Source organism: Lonchura striata, chromosome 3, assembly GCF_050655825.1.
Source record: "Lonchura striata isolate lonStrDom1 chromosome 3, ASM5065582v1, whole genome shotgun sequence".
NCBI classification, from domain to species: Eukaryota; Metazoa; Chordata; class Aves; order Passeriformes; family Estrildidae; genus Lonchura; species Lonchura striata.
The window spans coordinates 68,976,090-68,998,859 of NC_140705.1; the positions used below are offsets into that span (position 1 = coordinate 68,976,090).

General features: G+C 38.5%; 1 protein-coding gene across 4 annotated transcripts in view; it reads right to left on the minus strand.

Annotated features, from left to right (window-relative positions):
* The window catches only part of TBCE (tubulin folding cofactor E), a 29,609-nt gene extending 8,152 nt beyond the window's left edge, over positions 1-21,457 (minus strand). The window contains exons 1-14 of one of the 4 annotated variants that reach the window (XM_085576779.1): positions 21,423-21,457; positions 21,102-21,234; positions 18,275-18,359; positions 11,628-11,816; positions 10,487-10,575; positions 9,718-9,817; positions 7,875-7,977; positions 3,893-3,969; positions 3,551-3,646; positions 2,872-2,936; positions 2,723-2,787; positions 2,099-2,251; positions 1,225-1,378; positions 697-765 (exon numbers count right to left, since the gene is read on the minus strand). In XM_085576779.1, the coding sequence (XP_085432905.1) occupies positions 697-765; positions 1,225-1,378; positions 2,099-2,251; positions 2,723-2,787; positions 2,872-2,936; positions 3,551-3,646; positions 3,893-3,969; positions 7,875-7,977; positions 9,718-9,817; positions 10,487-10,575; positions 11,628-11,816; positions 18,275-18,359; positions 21,102-21,201 (1,345 nt within the window). In that variant the 5' untranslated portion in view covers positions 21,202-21,234; positions 21,423-21,457. Of the gene's footprint in view, positions 1-568; positions 766-1,224; positions 1,379-2,098; positions 2,252-2,722; positions 2,788-2,871; positions 2,937-3,550; positions 3,647-3,892; positions 3,970-7,874; positions 7,978-9,717; positions 9,818-10,486; positions 10,576-11,623; positions 11,817-18,274; positions 18,360-21,101; positions 21,292-21,422 lie in introns of those variants that run through there. The other 3 variants (XR_014954290.1, XM_077782118.2, XM_085576781.1) reach the window with 3 other exon arrangements.
* Positions 21,458-22,770: the final 1,313 nt, after the last annotated feature.

Genomic DNA, 22,770 nt, shown 5'->3' on the forward strand with positions numbered 1-22,770 from the left:
ATTGCTTATTCAGTTTAAAATAGGTTTTTGGTCCTCTCAAAAGCACCATACAAAGACTTTTAAAGGACATAATTAGCCTAATTATTTTACAGATATTAAAAGACATCCTTAAAAAAAGCTTTATGTTATATCTAGCCAACCAGATTCCTTGTTCTATTTAGTCTTCCCCCTAAATGCATTAAAATGTAATGCTTGAAAATACTATTTTGCCCATGGAGTAAAAAGTTTCAGTTCTTCTATGAAGTGGGAAGCACAGCTAAATGAATTTGCAAGTCGAGGATGTAAGCTAGATTAAGTATGTAGACAGCCTCAAATACCAAAGCTACACATATTTTTCTTGTCTGTCCTAAAGTTAAGAAGTAATAATAAAAAAGGTAATATCAGAAAACAGTGCAGCTGTTGAGGTTAAAACCTGAGATGTCTTCTGTAAAGAAGCCATTCACACAGTCAGAATGGAGTATCAATAACCTTTGTTCTCCATGAAATCTTAGTTGAGAAAATAATTTGGCTTGGGTTGAGGGGGAAAATGAGAGAGAGTACACAGAATCAGGTTTCCAGTCACACTCACTGAGATAGTTCAGAAGATCAAAATTACAAGCTGGAACTTTTTGTTCTCCATATACACCTAGGAGACACTAAGCTCATAAAATATTCTAAATGCAGAAGGAACAATTTTGACCATTTCTGGCCTCTTACTCAGGAGCTGATTTTTCAGAGTCAAAGGTTGTTGTCTCTTCAGTTCTCCTTCTTCAGGTGCTCCATATTCTGTTGGAAGAAAAGCACATGTGGAACCCTTCAAAGATTAAACCTCGAGACCTAAGACCACTGTGTGCAGGATTAGGCAGGAGTTCCCTTGGCACAGATGTGGTGGCTCCTGCACCATGCAGTGATGCAGACATGAGCCTTGTCCAGCTGCTACAGCATTCAGAACAGGGATGTGCTGCTTAACATTCCCACTGCTGAGAGAGCTACTGAATGGATGGATGCACACAGGTGCTGGGGTCTCCAAGGCAGGGAGCCCATGTTCCTGAGGCAGCAGTGCCCTGAAGGGTGCAGTTCTGTGCAGAAGCCCACTGGCACGTGGGCTTGCCAATGCATGGGCTTTCCTAAGGCGGTAGCAGCATGGAAAAAGCACCAAGGGGAAGAGAAATTGAAAACAGACCAACCCGGTGCTTCCACAATGCCAGAGGTGAGGAAATGCTATTGTACTCTGTTTGTACTTACTAAGACAAAGTATTGGATATCTGGGATGGGCAGCAAGAAATTCTTCATTTGGTTTGTTTTTCTCTGGGTTCCAATGCCCACCAGCTTCTAGCCAGTCCTTTCCAAATATTTTGCGATAATCAAGCTCTGCTCCTCTTCTTTCAGCAGGAAGGATCTGTACTGGCATACAATATAATTATATAACTTATAATATAATTATATAACTTTCCAGACAATAAAATCTAATCAATGCCACAGACTCCTTGGTTTTACTTGGTGTTCAGTATGTTTCAGTGCTACCAAGAATCTTACAAACCACGTCTCCAAATACTGAGTGATTCATATATTCAGTATATTTTAGAGCCATTAAGAGTCTTAAAGCCCCTCTCTGTACTTACTGAGCCATAATTGAATATCTAAGCAAAGACTCTACTGTATATGATGATGCAAGGATGTTTTCTGTAGCAATGGATTAGATGCTGCTTCTGCTCTCCTTTATGATAAACCTTTGCTGAAAGTTTGATTTGGTGTGGATTATATTTTTCTACTGCAGAAGGCAAATGTTAGTAGTGTGGTCACTAAAACAGATCTGACTATGCTGCTTTTTCTATTTTTTATTTTTTTAAGAGTATAGTTTTTGTTAACAGTCCTGAAACTTCAACACAATTCAGGCACTGAGAAAACAACACCATTGACTCATCTTGTCCAAGTCCCCACTAAGTTAGCAATGCTCACAAAGAGGGCTCAGTCTTGTACTGAACTTGTGACTGCCCCACTGACAAGGGGATGGAATGGTTGGCACTTTACTTTTCGGGCACCCAAACAATCAATAATCTTAAAAGAAACTGAAAACAATTCCTCAGGCAGTGAGGCAATTTTTTGAAATATCACACACCTCACAGTTGTTCAAAACCTCCAACTGACTTATCTTGGCAATAATGAGCTGTATCAAGGTCTCTGGGTTCTTCTCTGTGTTCATGAAGGGGTTATTGTTACACTGCAGTGCCCGCAAACTTGGCAGTTTATCAAGCTCATTGATAGATGACCACTGAAATGGAAGCGAAGAGCCTTTTGAGGAAATATAAAACATCATTTCAGAACAATAGTGGGTAACACTGACTTTTCCTGTACAACAAATGTGACTGGAAAAATTCTTTTGATCATCCGAACCAAGTTCTTGGATCCTGTTCATTTAGCTAAGGAAAGATCTGCACTCCATTTAATTAAAAACCAAACCAAAACAGAAATTAGTCAGACAAAACAAAGAATTAGTCAGAATTTTAGATCATTAGATTCTGTGATAGGAATTATAAAGTAGCTGCCATTATATAAATGTGTTTTAACTGTTAAGAAATATTTTAAAATTTTTAAACTATGTCTCTGTATTGAACAAAGTGTTCAGTAGTTACCCTCACAATCTTACACATAAAATCAAAGAAAATTTAAAAAAGGAAACTTAAAAGTTATTCTTAAAGATGCATTTATTTATAAATTGTGAAACCATCACAATCTAACCTACCTGTGATATTTTATTTTCATTTATTGCAAGGCGTTTTAGTGAAGGAAACATTTTAGTTTTGCATCCTAGGAAAAGAGTAACAAGAAAATAGTGAAAACTCTAAATAAAGAGAATTTTAAAACTATAAATAAGTTACTTATTTTACATACCAAATCCAGCATCAGGAAAGTGAATAGATGATATCCCAGTATTTCTAAGTATTAGCTGTTCTAATCTGAAATTTAATAGATACAATGATCACTGTATGTGGCACAGGAAGTTTTTTGCAAATAGATAAAACCTAATTTTTTTTCTTTAATAGAGATCTGCGGCTTTTGGTATGGTGCAGCACCACTAACAAATGAAAGGCAGCCTCACAGGCAGTACCCAGACTTCAGCCGTGTTCAGGCAATAAAATTTTCAGTGAGTAAGTGCAACAATTTCAAGCTTTCAGAATGGCTCCTGAATTTAAAATGTATGATTTTCTAAATGAATTTTTTAAAAATAGCTTGTGGCTATTGAAAATTATGGCTGCTGTTTTGGTGTACAGGGAAAGATGATAATTCTGCAAATTAGCAAAATGTGGTAAATCACTTTCATTTCATAAGTGTATAATGAAAACCTAATAACATACAGCTGAAGAATGTGTTATTATACAACAAAAACAAGATTATATTAAAATAGCTCAACTGAATAATGCAGTTACTCTCCTCAGGAGGGCAAAATGCCTCTATTTCAAGATCTCATGAATCTTTCATGCAACATCAATACTATCATATTTCAGCCAACAAGGACTACAGAGATGAATATCTAGGACAAAGAACTTCCAGCAAATTTGTTTACAGCTACCTGGGGAGCTGTGCTATGAGATGCAGCTGATTTCCATCCAGTAGCTGGTTGTCTGAAAGGTCTAACAACTTCAGGGTCTGCAGGACGTTATCAGGCCTGATGCATCGGGATAAACAAACACAAAACCAGAATATTTGAAGTTACTGGCCAATGAAAACATTATTTTCCCAAGTATATAATTGCATGCACACAATTGTGCACATCTATAAATGTTCTGAAATACATCATGTGAAATTTGCATCAATTATTGTCGTAGTAATGTAAATGTTACAGGAATGTAACAGTATGTGCTGTGTAACTTTGTGGTACACCAGTGGCTAACAACTGACTCATGTTACTCACCTTTCCAAAACTGTAATACTATTAGAAGAAAGGTACAACTCTTCAAGTACTGGCCATCCTTGAGCACAAAGAAGAACCTAAGAGCAAAACTTTATTTAATATAAAAAAAGATGGGAATATTTCAGAAATTATACTTCATGCAAATTTGCTTTGAATGTGTTCAGAAAAAGCTATGGCTTCCCAAGCCAGAGGAACAATTATTAAAGATTTCTTAGTCTTCCCTTTCTTCCATATGGCTCTCCTGTGCCCAGCTCTACCAGCACAGATGACATCAAAGGGGTTCTGCAGTCACAGGACTGTAAGTCTCAGGCTTGTGGCCACACCCACAGCTGAGACTGCAAACTGAATTAATGACCTGGAAACTGAATTAATTTATTCACTGAGGTGGAGTGACCAGGTATTCCCTATGATGAGGTGAGGAACAGGCTGTACAAACTCTACATGTGCAGAAGTTCCAGAACCTATGTGTATAGCTAATAGACATAACACATCTGACAGAATATTTTAAATATGTTAATTTTTCAGAGCTTGAAGCCTTTTTTATCTTGGGACTGTGCCAATCTATAACCCAATAAAAGCCAAGAATTGCATGAATTCAACACATTTTGAAGTTTGCAAGCTCTCTAAAGAAAATAAATTAATTCAGAAAGGGCTACAAAATGAACAAAGATACTTTTATTTTAGATCTTATGCCCTGAAATTGCATAAAAGATGCTATTTTACTTTACACAGCATTAATCCATCCAGCTGCAGATCTATGTAACTGACTCGTAATAGACACCACGTCAAGGGTAAATACTGAGATCTCCTCAAGAGGCAACCTATGATTTGGAGCTCAACTGCTTTACACCCCAAAAGATTAAAAATCAACCTGCTGTCATATCTGTAATACACAAACTCAGATGTAACAACTTTTCCTCTTCCAAATCAAGAGCAGGGAACACTGATATTTCATCTCTTTAATCTGATAGTGTTTCCCCATGTCAACAAGATGGATCAAAATAGTTATCCACTGGTGATGAAGCATGACAAGAAACCTGCAGAGTCAAGAGAAATGAGGTACATGTTCAAGTAACTGCCCCACAACAGCCCAGCACTGGGATAGATGGATGGATGGAATAAAAAAAATGCACAAAACTGAAATATCTGAAGATTTTTCAATATGACTAGAAAATTGCCAAATGCTATGTTACAACACAGTTCCAAAAAACTCAAATTGCTAAATTTCCAGCTACTGCTTAAAACAGCTTCTCAGAAACAAAAGTTCACAGATCTGACACTGAATTAGCCCTCAGGAAAGAATGAGCCCTCATTGTGAACAGCTGATGAGGTAACAAATACCCAGAAGAGAGCCACTGATGCTCAAAATCAGAAGAATGGAAATGCAAGAGCTATTGCAAAAGAAATAAAGATGAGAACAAGAAACAATTGTCACCATGTCAGTTCATGATGTTCCTGTATCTTTAGTCTGTTTATCTCAGGAAGCAAATAATATAATTGGGAAAGGCACAAAGAAGCTATACAAGAATTAAAACCATGAAACGGAGAATAGCTGTTCTCAGTTACTTTCATATAAAACATTGGGATTTACTAAATGAAATTACCAGGCAGTGATATCAGAACCCAAAAAAGATTAAATTTATGTTAAATGATATGCACAGCAAAATTTGCGAATGGGTTCTTAATACAGTTAGATAACTCATTAAACAAAAATATCCACAAATATTAATTAGAGGTATATAGTTGAGCTCACAAAGCCACACAATTGCAGATTACGTTCTAAGAAGCTCTTACCATGTGCTTACCCTTTGCCTAGAATTTTTCCCAACTACCTGCTGCTACTTGCTAGTGTCAGAAGCATGATCCTGCACTTCTGTTCTAACCCAGATTTTTCTTTTACCCTGTATAATAGTAGATTATATTATAAATACAGAATCTTAATTTGAAAACAGAATCACAAATATAACATTATGGTTTAAATGCTGAATAAGAAAGAAAAGATTTGGAGCCATAAATATGAAGTCATTACAATCAAATGCATTAATTCAATTTCTAAGTAAATGGCTGCTAACTTTAAGTTATTTTACAAGACATTTTTCCCCCTTTAAAGTTATATGTTTTGTTTTGAACAATCGATCAACAATTCTACAGTAATAAGCTCTTTTACTGATATACTGGTAATCTCAGAAGTATTTAGATATATGCAAATCATATACTAATGAAGTAATTCTTTCTGAAAACTGATGCTCAAGGCATGTGAATGGGGAGCTATGTATCACTACATAAATTAAGCATGTCCCTCTCCTGTGAAAAATACTTCAAAACAGAGGAACAAACTAAAAAAACCATCCAAGTATAACTATCCCAATGCCATATATTCTTACATATAACAGCAAGTAATTTTGAAATGCTGTTCACCATTAAATGGTTTTAATTAAAACACTCTTTAAGACTTTTGCTTATATCCCCATCGATAATTTAAATGTATTTCTCATTTGCTTGGATTATATTCATTACTATTTTCTATTTGGAAGTTGACTTTTTAAGTAACTCCCCTCAGAGCTTAAGCAGTGACATTTTCAAGTGGTTTGTTCACAGAGTACTGATGTCAGGCACATGGCTTTATTTTTCCCCTTTTGTTTGGCTGCCCTGGAACACCACTTTCAAACACAGGCTTGTGTCTCCCAACTTATAGGGAATGAATTGGAACAAATTTATAAAACAGATTTTGGAACCAAAGATGTCTTTATGGCCAATGACAAATCATCAGCTAAAGCAGAGTTTCAAAACAATAAATTCAAAAGCTGCATCATTTAAAATTGCTCTAAGCTGGGACTTTCTCACTGCAATTTAGCCCTGGAGAACTCTGATCTGCAGCCATGGCTCCAACCAGCCTTTCAGTCACCCCATGGAGGGATGAAGGACAGCCGCTGGCAGGTGCCAACCTTTTAAACACCACAATGCAGATATGATGAGCACTAGGTGACATTTAAAATGTTTGTAGCCACTTAATTCTTCCATTCCCTTCACCATTCATATTGCTGCTACTATGGAAGGATTATCAACTGGCCTGCCATAAATCCCACAGGCAGTTTTAAGAGCACAGTGAATGGACACTAAACAAAAACACAGCAGTGACCTCCCTCTAGTCCTGCTGCAAGACAAGAGAATGAAGAAACTTCTTTGTACTCAAACCCCAGTTTTGTTAAGTGCTCTTTTACTGGATAGCAGCCGGCAGCTGAAATCTGAAAAGTCATGTAATTTTACAATGCAGTACTATAAAATCTGACCCTGAGAAATCCAAATAACAGTTTGGAATTTAGAAGCTATTATAAGTGACATGACACTGAGATGCACATCCTAAGCCCCATCTCTGCAAAAAGGCCCATTGCTAACTATAGCTGACAGCAGGACTTCCTTCCTAATAAGACGTCATACCAGGAAAGAGTCACGTAAGTGTGCCCTAATGTTTCAGTGCCTGAAACAAGTCAGAGCTTTGTTTTTCCTCTGCTCTGTGCTGCCAATAACCAGGCATCATATGGTTCAAGAATATGATGCAAAGTAATGCCAAAACAAGAATTTCTCATCATAAGGAAACATTTTCTTTCCATTTGCATTTGTTCTATTGCATGCAGAGCACATATAAATCTTCAACAGCTACCAGGAACCAAGAAGTTTTCACTTAGAAAACTTTTGGCCACGAAGATATATTGTACTCCAATTGCTTTCTTTTAATTTGGCAATTTACAGATGTAGATGAAGTAAAATGTTTCTTATTAGACTCCTATCCAAACATTGCTTCCTTCATTATGTAGGAAGTACATAAGTCAATATGTAACTAACACAGTTACCCCACAGCACCTTTTCTAAGGATGATTTGATTTCAGTAGAAAAATACAGTGCACAAATGTTTATTGTGCTTTCCTTGCCTCAGAAACCTAATGACATTAATTTTTTTTTTTAAACCAGGAAAGGCTATTACCTCTGTCCATGTTATTTCAGTTTGATTAAGTGCCAGAATCTTCAAGTTTGAAAATGCACTGGATGTAAAAGTTGATGTAGATGGAAATCGCATTTTGTTTTCACTGCATAAAAAAAAATTATTTGCATAATAAATAATCACTTTTATTTAAGTCATTCATTTGGAGCTACACATTAAAGAAATTTATACCCTCCAAAAACTAAAATCACTGCCAAACTGTCACATATTTTAAAATATAATAAAATATATTTCTAATTACATTCAAACATGCTCTTTCCTAATTTACTTTCCTGCTTCAGAAATGCATATTTATTCAAGAATGCATATTTATTCCTCTGTGGCCTCTTTCTCTTTCACTAAGTTTTGAACATGAAAAAAATTATTTTCATTAATATTCAATGAAACAAAGCCAGAGCTTGGGCTTAAAATCCTTAGTTTTGACTGAAAATGAGGAGCCTAAATGACTGTCCAGACCCCAGCAAAACAAAAGTATGTAAAATCTACTCTCAATAGCTAAGTATCACTAAAAAGAAGAAAATAGTAAGATTCTCAAATCTGCAGTCTTCAAATCAGCTTTCATTATTCACCCTGAAAGAGAAGTTTCAAGGCCTAATCTACCTGCATATTCTCATAAAAATCTCTCAGTGTAGTTTATAATTACATACTTATGAGTAAAATTTCCACATAGAGAGCTGGTTGATGGTTAATCACTTTTATTCTTCTTCCAACATTCCATGCATGAAAAAAAAAATCAGTAATAGATTTACCTTCCTTTTTTAAAGCAAACAGAAGGTCAAAACAATAAAAAACTGATTCAGACTATATCAGTTTGCAGTGGTAAGCATCAAATCCCAGCATCAATCTCATTTTGTTTTCCATTTTTTTCACAAATAACTTCTGAAAACCCTTCAGTCTAGAGTACTCTTCTCAACAATGAAAAACTGAAAAAATTATTCTGGGTGAATTAAATTTCTCTGTATTCTCATGCAATAAATCATTATATACTCTAGGCAAAGTTAGATTTTCAAATAGCACCCAGGTTGCAAACAGCTGTTCATTGCTAAATATTGAAGAAAATTGAACACCTGCAGCTATTTTAAAAATACATTTTTGCCACACTAATGATAAGATGAAATAAAAAACCTGGCGATTTAGGCTGCTACCTAATACACTGTGTTGGTTCACACCAGAAGATTATTGTAGCATGTGCCAAATACAGTGTATAGGTGTATACTAGAAATGTTCTTTATTTTGAAATTATTTTATGAATTTTCTTGTTCCAATAGAACTGTAGCTTTATTTAACAACATCCTCCTTCCTTTTCCAATGTCATCATTGTACAAGAGATTTTCCCTAGATCTGTCACCATGGTCTTAACAGTTTCTTACCAGCATCATTGTAGGACAGAAATAGACTAATGTTTGGGATAATTAAGGTTTATTCAAAGCATTATGGATAATTAAGTTTAGCATCAAGACACGGTAGGCTAAACAAAAGTGGGCTCCTAAATGCAAGCCTGACTGAGCAGCCAGAATGTATCAAGAATAATAAAAAACAAAGATCAAGTCTTAAAACTTTGAAGAAAATGTTTTCCAGTACTTAATTTTACACAGAAGCTGAACTCCTAGGGTTCTAGTCTTTTCTTGAACACAAATGTCAGAAAAATATAGCTCACAACTTAAGCAGTTGCTTAAGAATACAATTTAAAAAAACCAAAAAAACCATTAACTCCCATTAGAATTACTCTTGTTGTATCCAGTTACATTTAGAAATCTGATTCCTGAGCCTGTTGGTTTTTGTTCCTACCTCAAAGGAAGAGAAACTTAAATATGAATATTTATACCTGACATTAAGTGTTTCCAGATTTTGAACTTGAGAAGCAATAGCTATTACTGTCTCCCAAGATGATATCAGATTTTTTGATAGGTTTATATGCCTCATATCTGAAATTTCTTGTTAAGAAAAATAAACTTATCTCAAAACTGAGCTTTTTTTTTCAGAATTAGAGTTTTGCTTTGAATCAAAGAGAAATAGATTACACTAAGGGATGGTACTGCTCAGTTACAGCAAATTTTATTTTGATTTGTGATATGGAAATGGCTTATAGTTTTATAAAAGAGCTTAACCATACAAATTCTCAATTGGATTAGTTTCTATACTGACAGGAACTCTTACAAGTCCTTAAAAATTAACAAATAATAACTGCTTTGTAGTCTTGTAACACTGCCACTGCATGCAGTGTACTAAACACATTATTTGTTATATATTGGAAACCTCTGGTGTCAACAGAACATACCAGTTCTATTTCAGTAAGGTTATCTATTCTAGAGAACTCTTTAAAAAAACACTGCTGAAGCCTTCTGAAACTGCAGTCACAGTAACAACCTATGACTATACTTCTATTTTTATGTACAATTTGCATTCCCTTTCAAAAACTGTAGACGTCTGGCTTTTTAACTTTATAAAATTGCATTAAACTTTTAAATATAAACTTCAGGTTTATTTTTTTTTTAAATAAAAGGATACAAGTATCATTCATTGACGTGAACACTTGGAATGCTAAAGTATGTACTTTATTTGTGGCATCATGCAATATAGCAAAAAAAGGATACTGGCACACGTTCTGCTGATTTCCTCTTCCTGAGCAGCATGGCTCACTGCACACTCACGCACTGAGATATCCACCAGTTTGTTCAGCTGTCTACATGAGAAAGAACATTCTGTCAGGTAATTTTCAAAGAGAAATATGTATGTTACATAAATGCCTGGTTTTTACAAGTACACAACATCCTTTTCCTGTGTATCTCCTTTGGAATTAGCAATGTGCAAATTACTACACTGCAGTGTCATTCGCACTTGAAAACAGACACATCTCTATTTTTTGCCTTTACATCACTACTACAAAATAAGTCTGGTTGAACCACAATTCCCACACCCCCCAAAAACCCTCATCCAACTGAAATAAAGAGTGGTAAAAAAGATTAAATATATCTGTACAAATTGGAATTTAATTAGAGATGCCAAGTTAAAAAGGTTTTGTGCATGTTTTGCAAGAGGTTCAGAGTTATTTGGGCAGTCTTCATATAACTTATCAAAATTATTTTTGACTGCTTAGTATGCTTTGGGAGACAAGGAGAATAGTTGTGGAATATCAGCTCAGAAGGAGGCTGCCACCTACTGAACTAATACATCTCTTCTGCTGGAGGTCATTAGAACTGCAATTTATTACACATCAATTAGTTACTTCCTTTTTACCCTTCCAGGCACATGAACATGAAATCAACTGATTGAAAAACTCTTTCACTAGCAGTACAGTGACTTTGTCTTCCCTCTCTTGGTTACAAAGTCATTTGTGATATGAGTAAACAAAGACTAAAAAACACTATACAATATTAAGAAAACATTAAAATATATCTATTTTTAAAAGACCATGCATGTGTATGGTGACTGCCAATATCATGATAATTTATCTCTCATTTCTCATGAGACATCATCATCTGCTACTTTATGAAACCAGAATGAGGATTGTTAGCACTCAAACATGGCATAATCCCAGTTCCTATTTGTAAAACCTGTAAATTATGAATCCACAATTGGAAGATTTCTTTCTTTTTTCTTCCACCACAGTGCAGTCTGGCTGGCTTTTAGACACAACAATTTTATATGCATAGGAGTTGCTTCCTTACAGTTGAAATACTACTTGACTGATCAGTCACTAATAATGTATCTCAGATTTTCATATATTACACTTGCCTTTGCTGTTCTGCAACAGAATCCATGCCAACAAATTCCACAGTCTTCGTTCCAAACACGACTGTATCCCCTGTCCCACACTGAGCATCTTGCTTATCGTTCAATCCATACCGATCCTTTACTGCAGTAAGAAAATCTACTCCAAAATTTGCCTTGTTTGGCCGGATGAATGATCCTCCCTTAGGATGCCTAGAATAGAGCAGCCAGGAAAAGTTATCTTAACAATGACTGACTAATTAATTACTACTTTAAACAGAAGTACAGAGAACCAAAACTGTCAAAAGGCAATCTACAGGCTAATTGTAAACATCAGTGTTCCCAGCCAGCCAGGTAAGACTTTCGGAGTATCTTTGACAGTACTTGATAGAAGTTCACATAGTGAGATACCATGAGAAGTGGAGCACCAGCTCCCCAAAATGTACCTACACATCAAAATTACAGTGTCAGTGCCATTATTAAAAATAACTGCTCTGTTATTTCCAAACTCATTATGAAGTCAGGTTCTCCAGAAAAATAAGTTTCTACCTATGGATAGACAAAGTTACCTAAATTATATAATAAATGTGCTGGGAGTTTTACCAAAGCCTGAGAAACACTCAGAATAGTGATTGCAACACTGTATTTGACTTGTACAATTCACTAGCAATTCTATCACACAAATGACACAACATACAAATTGTAGCACTCAGAACTCTTATACAAACACAAACTTCAAAAAATCCTGATACCAACTTGGCAGCAATTTCAAATATTCAACAAAAATATCCAACCAATAATGTGTGTTCAAGACAGTCCAAAGAAGTTTCTTGTTTTCTCTTGAGCACTGAAAAAAACTTTGTTGCATTCCCATGACTTGCCATACAATTACTTTAACATTTTCTAGCAAAGTTAGCAAGGAAACACAGTAACAGAAAAGAACTAGGAGAGACAAGTTATGGGAATGGTGTCACAGCGCAGATGAGGATCTGATAGGAGCATCAGCCAGAAAACATCAGGAAGAAAATTGGTAGCTATGAGTATCTGTCTACCATCAAACTGAGAAGACAGGAGGCTTTGGTAGGAAAGTGCACAGAAGGAAGACATCACTTATGTAAACAAAACTTCTCAAAACAGCATGTAAGCATTAAGTGTCTAATTAGCAAACCATCATATAAACCACCAATGCTAAAAGTTCAAAATTCTCATTAAAAAGCCAGTAACTAAAGGCCTCAAATCTTGTGGACTGATTACAGGTATATGGAATAGCTTGGGGACCATGTATTCACATTTTTGTTAAAAAATCAGTGCTGGGAAATTCCTGTGCCAGTTTCATTCATTAGCCTTTCCACTCTCATATCCTAAAGAAGGACCTAGGTAGAAATTCAGTATTACTTACTTTCAAGATATTATCAGTCTAGTTTTGTAATGACTATGATTAGAGTGCAATGATTACAAAAGAAGCAGAAAAGCAAACTCCTAAAGAATGTAAATCTGGTATGAACTTTTCGTGTTTGATAAGCATTTTCAATACATTTTTAATCCAGTAACCTTCTCTTAAGTAATTTCTTTCATTCCTTTGAAATTCTTCACAGCTTGGAAACACTTGACTGATTTAAATATTAAACTTCGTCAAATGTAAAAATGATGTGACGCTTTCTTAATACCTTTTCTTAAAACAGTAAATTACCTTTTTATGACCTGAACTAAAACATTTCTTGCCTGCAAATATATCACTTCTGCATTTAATTAAATCAAACAGCTTCACAGATGGCAGCTAGTACTGGATTCTGCTTGGGAAAAATCCTTGTAGTCTGGTCTGTCTGCAATGCACACTAGGTCGTGATGTAAGTTAATTCTGACAACAACTGTCCAATTTCCCATCACCATGATTTTCTCATCAACATCCCTCTACACTCAACAGTTCTGCTCTCCTCAACCCTCTCACCAGAGCTAATCTAGAACCTCACTTCTGCATTCCTCCTCTCATGTAATTTATCCCTATCATGGCCAAGACCTTTGGTCTCTCCATCACCATATCCATTCCTAAGACCACTTCTGTCCTCTCAGGTTACCACTTCTATTGGCATCTCCTTCTTCATTTTCCATGCAGGAACCAGTTCTATCCTTATGGAGGAAAAAAAACCAAACAAACAAACAAAAAAAAAAAAAAAAAGCAAAGGAACCTAGCTACCCTGTCCCTTGTCATATAAGGCTATAAAAAAATTTTAATGTATTTATCTCTCAAGACCCTTCTCTTTCTGTCATGACCACAAGATCATAGGTTTTCTCTCTCCTGTTGCTCTCACCTCCCATTACTCTGCACTTAACTATTATAAATTACCTAATGTATATTTAAATCCATTCCACAGCCTAAGCTTCTTTTTCAGTTTTAATCTATTTGTTTGATCTACTTTATCAGGAATTGTCACAAAAGGCAGGAATGGAAACTGCAATAGGAACCTATTTTCAGGCAAAATTATTGTGCATTCAAGAAGAGAGGTCACTGTAACTCACACTGCCTGTATTCAATTTTACATTAGGACATATGAACTGTAAAGCTGCATGTACATATCAAACAAATAATGCACAGCACCTGAACTAATGCAATAATGCACCTATTAGCCATCAGTCTCCATAACTGGGAACTAAACAGATAAATCCTAATCCAAAGAATCATCCAGCATGCATATTGTGTTATGGAAGAACCTATGGATTACTGATCAACCTGACTTAAGATGAACACTCAGAAGTCTAAGAACGGGGATTTTGCTCTCATGTATGCAAATTGCCTTGCAAGCAGAACAAAACACTGTATGGAAATAGAGTGGTAGAAGATATGACCCAATTTTCTTAAGCAGAAAATGTGGAATATGCTCAAGTGGGGCTCTGGCAAGTGACTGGCTCTAGTTAATACTGACACTTCCTACTGGCTTTTAAAATTGAGGTTGACCCCAGTCTTAGAAATCATCTTCCAGGACACTTCCTATTCATGATTCAGTAGCCTGAAGCATACAACCCATCTGTTGGCATGCCCAGGGCACTTCAAGGATATTCATTAAAATTTAGATTAGCTGTCAGCTTCCACTGAATAAGGAGGACATTTGGCATCATTCTTTGCTAATGTAAAACACAGTCATGGCACTGCTCATCATTACAGGTACACGATGGCTCTTCATATGCTTGGGAATTATCACACACACACACACTTCTCAGTACTGAAGAACAACACAGGACTACATAAATCCTAACAGCTACACACTTGAGCTGTCTGACTGCAGAAGCTCTGAGCCACGGAGAGAGATGTTAGCTTTATCAGCCTAGGCAGTAAACATGGATCAAAGGGCTTCTTTGCCCAGCACTGTCTGTTTGCAATGATCAACTCCAGGCAATTACCATCATGACTGCAGCAAATGCACTACAAGGCTCATAAGGTGTCACAAAGCGGAGCTGTTTGAATCCATGCACGTCTTTTCTACACAGATCTGAACAGGTCTCTTCGTTATAGGGGAAGGTATTCAACAGACAAAATTTATATTAGAAGAATCTACACCCTGCAGGAAGAAAATCCTTTAAGTCTTAGAAAGAGGCCATGGCACCAAACAATGCTTACAAATGACACCTAACACTAACCTGCCATGGTGTATCAAATTCCTCACTGAACAGCAGAAGTTTTGCAAGCATGAGCAAGTACTTGAAGTTCTTGAAAGTTTACCTTAGTTAAACAGACATGAAACTTGACTGTGTGCTTTCAAAAAACAAGACATCTGCAGTTTTAGATGCTATCTTGGGGTTCTGCTGGTGCACAGTACATGTTGGAGCAGTGGTTAGGGACAACCTTTTGCTTCAACACATTTCTATTGGCAGCAAAGAGCACAAGTTTCTGATGAACAAAACTTCTTAACTAAAACCTTCTCAGGAATCTTAGGAATGCTTTCTGCCTTTGAAAAATGGAAATAATTTTTTCTTCCTGGACACTAAAATTATATTTTTCCTGTATTTGAAGAGTTTGTTTGTGCTCTAGGTGGATATTCCGGGAGGTGAATGTGTCACCCTTGAAGAAAAAATAGCCTAATTTAATATAAACAGATCTTTCATGGAGTAGATAATCTTGAATCATCATGGAGCAGATCATCATGCAACAAATATAGGACAACTAGGGGAGGAAGCTTGTAACCCACATTTCCCAGGGGAACACACACATACAAATGTCTGAGTGGATCTGTGGAACAGGAACCTATAGGAAAGCACACTCATGTTTCAAAAGCTAGATACAAATTTTAACACTGTTTTAAGGCTTGATAACTCCTCATCTCTCTTGAAGGACTGCAGAATTTATAATATAATTTAATGTATAATATTATAATATAATTTTATGTATAATTTAATTACGTTATACACTACTGCAACTGACAGCTAAAATAGCTTCCTCAGTTATTAAGAAACAAGAACCTATTATCAGGAAAAAATGGAACACAAAAACACCACTAGATTGTGCATTGCCATTTCTAGCTGATACAGGGTTGTTGAACATGCTCATGATGTCAGCATAATTTGAAGTATGGCTGTTTTGTTCCTTGGTATTCATATTCTTAAGAAGTTCAATTATCACCACATCATGACCCAGATAAATGTACTGCCATGAAAATAAAAGTTTAGGTTATATTTTAAAAAAACCTACTGTAGAGATCACAGAGCTGTAAGCAGACCTACTGTTTCAAGTAAGGACTTGAAAAGAAAGAAGATTCTCTGGTAACGAGAATCTCAAAATCAGTTTTATTTTCCTCTTATGGTCTTATTTTCAAATGTCACTCTGAAAGATACATTTTTAAAAGCTGTAATTTTCAAAATTGCCTTAAAAACAATTTCAAAATGTCCTTTCACTGCATTTGTTTGCAGTACAAGCTGCTTCTGCTTATCAGAATTCAAGGAGTGAGCAAAGTAGGCTTGTAGGAAAGGATACTCATGATAAGGTGTAAGTGGAAAAAATACAGGGTTTTTTTTTAGATGTGTATATTCATCTATAAAGAAACATTATTCCCTCCTAATCAGCAGTACTAAAGAGGTGATGTTTTAAGATGTGGGAGGGTTTTGTTTTTAGCATCCTTTAGCTAAAATAAGGTATTTTTTACTTAAGTTTGCCTATATTTTCACAGTCCATACAAGAACTATAAATGTGTCTGCACACAGGAAGTTATGTTTGTGTGTCTTGGTGGACTGCTGGAACTGTGTATTCTCTTAGACTCCAGCAGGACCTCTTCTGATTGGAAAATAGCAGAGTACAAAGAACAGGTATTGAAAGAACAACATGTTTAAAGACCACAACATTTACATTTGTTATGTGTATTGAGCTTCACCCAAAACATTGATTTTTACATCAAGAATTAAGGTTACTATCTGAGATCTCATCTCCTGGAAGCATACTAATGGTTGCTAAAAACCCAAGAGTCTATACACATGCATATAAATATCATATACACAAAGATGTAAAGCAGTTGAGTTTCTGGAAAACATGAATGAAATGTTCAATTGCTTTTTCTGTCCAGAAGGATTTGGAATGGTCAGTCAATTATTTCTATTTTTTTCTCCTACAGCAGAACATAGCTAGCTTCAATTTGGAAACTGTTTCAATTAAAAGTATTTAGGAAGCAACTTCCACTAATATATTAATTTAAAAGACATGGTTGTGATAAAACCATAATTTCCAATTCTTTAGCTGAAACAGAACATCCAGCGATGTTGATTTTTTTCTTGGATTAAGTGTGTTTAGCCTCCTCAAGCCTTGTTTTATTATTATTTGATACAAGGGGAAAAAAATACCCAGTCCTCACAGGTCAGTATTTTCTACTTTACTTATTTTTCTGAAGAACAGATTTTGTTCTCCCATCCTTCACCTCTTCTATGCTCAGGAACTTACTGAGCTAGCAGTTTGTAGTATTTAAGAGCCATTGATGACTTTCTTCCATGAAGTCATCCAGTTACTATTTAGCTTACAAACTTCTAGCTGTTGCATGTGTCCTGACATAGAAATCAACAACTTGCTGCAGTTAATATCCATCGTATGAGTCCTGTATTCTGCAATCTCAAACTTGTTAAGTGCTCAAATCCTTTCACTTAAAAGTAATGCATGCATATATTTTAAAACCCCACACGGCTGCACTATGTTTTGCATGTAGTAAATCCAATGAATATATTTAACAATTCCTTAGCGATACATATATAACCCAAATCATTAACAGGAACTTGGCATTTTCCCGTAACGAGATACATATAAGTCAGCTTAAATTCAAATATACACTGTATTTGAGACACTTAATATAGACCAATATTTCAGTTCAGAATTACCTCATGAAAGTCACTAGGAAATATTGATTTCCTAACTAAAGTAAAAGGTCTAAAAACCTACTAACAATAACATCAAAAAATCTCATTTTATAACATACCTCTGACACATGACTTGTATAGTTCTTGTATATTTCCTATACCTGAATACCTGTAACTGGATAAATATCAATGCAGGAGGCTCTATAGTTAGCTAGTCAAAGCACTCAGAATTATGATCTTTTTAATACTGACTAACTGAAGGGTTTGCCCTAAATATTGCCAAAGGGCCTTTTCCCATGAGCATCTCATCACCACATATGACATGCCAATGCTATGAATCAACTCACCTGCACTTAAAATACTGTGTTCCTTCATAGCTGCCATCATGCTTTCCCCTCTGAGGATCATCCCATTCCACGCCCAGCCAAATTCCTGAAAAAAAAATGGTTGATAATCTTTCAAATTTACAGCATCATATCCATAGAAATCACAGCTGGAAAGAACCTCTGCAGCTCACTTAGCCTAACCTTCTCTCTCAAAGCTAAAAAAATTTAGCTTTATCACTTGCACTAAAAGAAGTCAGTCAGGTAATTTGTTACCTAGCCAGTCCTTAAAAATGTCCAAGGAGAGAAAGGTTACAACACATCTGGTGAACTTTCCAGTGCTGCATTGTAATGGAAAAGGTTTTCCTGCTGTGGCCACTATCCTTTATTGTATAATCTAGTACTTGTAAGAAGAGTTGGGCTCTGCCATCTTTGTAACCACCTGTCAAACAGCTGCAGGAAGCCATTGGATGGCACTTTTTCTTCTCTTCACCACATTAACCAAGCCCAGATCACTCAACCTCTTCACAGCACGTGTATGGTCTGTGCCCTTAACCACCCTGGCAGTCCTCCAAGACTCCTCAAAAGAGATCTTTGAGATCCTCTCAAGCTTATCTGCATCCCTCTTGAACTGGATAGTTCCACAGCAGATACATTACTCCAAGTGTAACCTTGTCAAGAACCCCTGCCCCCAGAGAGGGATAACAGCTTCCTTTAACTTGCAGGCCATGTTCATCACCTCCCTCTAAGGTAACCCAGTACAACATGTATCTTTGTTTGTTACAGGTGATCTCTGTTGGCTCATATTCATAACAGTATCCAACTTAACTCCAAGCCCTTTACAACAGACTGTGAGTCACTAGCCCTTCCTGGTCCCTACTACATATGGAAATTTATCCTCCTTGAATCTCTTGGGTTCAAACCAAAAGTTCATAAAGCTTGATCTGGACAGCAATTCTGTCTTGTATCACAGCAGCCATTTGAGGGTGAACACTGCTCATCACCCAAGTCACTGAGGAATACGTAAAACAATACACACCTCAGCATTTACTTTCGTAGTACTCACTCATTACCAGATATCAAGTCATTAGTTTTTCACTTGGTAGATTTCAATTTATTTAATGGTCCATTCACCTACCTTGCATTTCTTCAGCTTCCAAATAAAATGATTTACAAAGACATTATTCAAAGATTTATTTAAGTCAAGGAATATTGACTTATTTTCCCTTTATCCACATTCACAGTCATATCATCATAGAAAGTAATGACAATTGCCAAGCACAACTTCTTATTTACAAGTAACAAATGCTTCCAACTACCATCTTGTCCTTCACAGGCTTGGAAATGGATTCCAAGGAATGTGATCTTTCCAGAAACTGAATTGAGGCTAAGGACTCTGCAGTTCCTGGTCATCCTTCTTGCCTTTTCTAGAACTGTATGCAAAGCTAGTCTTCTTCCAAGAATCAGGAATCTTCCCATAAATTTGAACATGTATAGTGGGTTGAGCCAGGCTAGATACCAGGTGCCCACTCAAAGCCACTCTGTCACTCCCCTCCTCAGTTGAACAGGGGAGAAAAAATACAACAAAAGGCTCATGAGGTGAGACTAGGCCAGGGAGAGATCACCCACTGATTACTGTCATGGGCAAAACAGACTTAAATTGGGGAAAGTAACTGAATTTATTACCAACTAGAATTGGAGTAGCCTAATGAGAAATAAAACAAATCTTAAAAATACCCCCACCTCAGCTCTCCCTCCTTCCTGGGCTCTACCTCCTCCCCATGAGAGGTACAGAGATGGAGAAGAGGGGTTACAGTCAGTTCATCACACCTTATTTCTGCTGCTTCCTCCTCAAAGAGGGGAGGCCCTTCCCCTGCTTCAGTGCAGGTTCCTCCCGTAGAAGACAGCCCTCCACGGACTGGTCCAACGTAACTCCTCCCTACAGGCTACAGTATACTTCCTTTGGAACTGCTCCAGTGTGGAACCCTTTTTTTCATGGGGTGTACTCCTTCAGAAAAAAAGCTGCTCCAGGACATAAGACCTAAGAGGAACCCGCTCCAGCAGGGCTTATCATTCAGGTCTACCAGGAGCCTGCTCTGGGTGTAGTCACTACTTCCTTTCAGGCATCCACCTGTGCGTGTCTCCTCCATGGGCAGCAGGTGGATCTCTGAACCCCTGCTGACCCCCCTGGGCTGCCAGGACACAGCCTGTCTCAGTAGATCTGCAGGGGAATCTCCTTTCTGGAGTGTGGAGCACTTCTTTCCCTTCCTTCTTCACTGACCTTTGCGTCTGCAGGGCTGTTCCTCTCGCATATTCTCTCTCAGCCCTTCTCTGGCCACAGCTACCTTGGTGCAAAGAGTCTCTTTTCCTTCCCCTTAAAGATGGTTTCACAAAGGTGCAACTACCATTGCTGATGGGCTCAGCCTTGAGCAGTGGCAGGTCCACCCTGGAGCCGGCTGGCAGTGGCTTTGTTGGACACAGAGGAAGCTTCTGGCAGATGCCACCCCTGTAGCCCCTGCCACTCTCAGAGCCTTGTCACACAGGCCGAGACAATATGTTATCGAAGGAGCACCTGGTCTGGCGACCTGCTGCGCTTACCTTCCCTGACTATTCCAGAACAGAGATCAGGAAAAAGACTATAACATTCTTCTTACACCCTTTTGACAACTCTGACTTAAAAAAAAATCTAACAACTTACGCAGATTAGAAGTCACCATATTTACACAAGAACAATGAGGAAAAATCAAACTGTAAATTGCCTCGTTTACTCGGCAGTGTTAATTAAGAAGAACATGAGCAACTCTCGAGAACAAGCATAAAATGTGAAGATGATTACTTTTGCGGCGCTTACCTGCAGTAGGAGACACGCTGCCCACATAGCGCACGGTCCCATAGTCGGTGCCACAGGCGACCCGCCGACCCAGCGCATCGGGAGGCACCGCAGCGGCCATCCCGGGCCGCCGGAGCCCGGGCTGCTCCCCGACCTGCCGGGACAGCAGAAGCGCCCTGAACACACGCGGAAGCCGCTGCTCTCACGACGCCCCTACCTGGAGCCGCCCTTTTGCCGCCCGGCGGGCCCCGCCCGGCGCTGCCCCGAGCGCTCCCCGCTCCCCGCGCCGGCTCCTGTGGGCCGCTCCCAGCCCGCGCGGGGCCGCGGCCGCAGCGCACGCACCGGCGGGGCCGCTCCGCTGCCGCACTTCCGCCCGCGCCGCGCGGCAGCGGAGCGCTCCGATTGGCCGCGAGCCCCGGGCCCGCCCTACCCTGGCCCGCTATTGGCCCGCCCCGCCTTCTACCTGCCCAAGTCACCGCCCGCAGGGGCAAACCGGCCCGCGGCGCCGCCGCCGCCGTGGAGCTCTCTGGGAAATGCCGTTCATCGAGGCGGCCTCGCCGCGGGGGATTGCCGGCCCCGGACCACAGCTCCCAGAATGCCGCGGGATGAGAGGCGGGCGCTCTGATTGGGCGAGCCGGGCCCGCGGGGCGGTCCGGGGTGTCCCGCCCGCCCCCGGGAATTGCGCCTCCCTAGGCTTGCGGCGGGCAGCCCGGAGACGGGAAAGATGCCCCGGGGAAGCGCTGCCGTGCTGTAAAGCAGCGAGCGGTGGGAAAAGCCCTGCGGCACCGGTGGACCGACACTGAGCAGGAGATGGTTCCGAGTCCGTAACTCAAGGCGGGAGCGCTCTCCGGTGAGCAGCGGCCGAGGAGAACGTGGGCGACCCGCCGAGCAGTAAAGCTCGCCCGGAGCACCCCCGGAACACGGGGACTCCCAAACGCTTGTACTCATCTGTACGCTGCTACATTTGCTGCTGCATTTATTTCAACATTCAGTATTTAGGGAAAATATTCCCGGGGGGATCCAGGAAAACCGAAGTTTATACAGCAAAAAATGAAAGACCTGACTGTGTTCTAGTACCAGTTGGTGAGGAACAGAAATTTTGTAAGAGCTCTTCAGTTTGACAGGGATAGGTATGGCAAGATGGAAGAGCTGCGTTTATGAAAATCAAAGTATCCTAATTGATGTTTTTCACCTTTTTTAATCTCTTGTGTTTCATAATTCAATGTCTCATAACACCTTAATGCAAACAATATCATTTGAATGTTCACACCACCAGGACTGGAACAATCATGACGGTAAATAATCAAGCAGCTCTTTCAGTCCTATGGCTCCATTGCATTAAATCTGTCCGTTCTTTTGGCAGGCAGCATATTAGTACTCTTTACTCTGAGGCTGTGATACTGACCACAGAAATCGGGTATGGGCATTTGGTAACACTAATACATTCCAACCAAAACAATCTGGATAATGTGTATATTCTTTAGTATGCTGATAGCATGCAGCTTCAAGTAACAAGCTTTGAGGGTGTGCTTTACTGTCTTGTATAAAGCAGCCACTCCCCAAGGGGACAATCCAGCAAATAACTCGCTGCCTTCATTTCATAGTCCTCCCTTGCCATAGGTTATGTGTTATTTCAGGCCAACTAATAGAATTGGGGGGGAAAAGACACCCTAGTCCTTCTTCCACATCT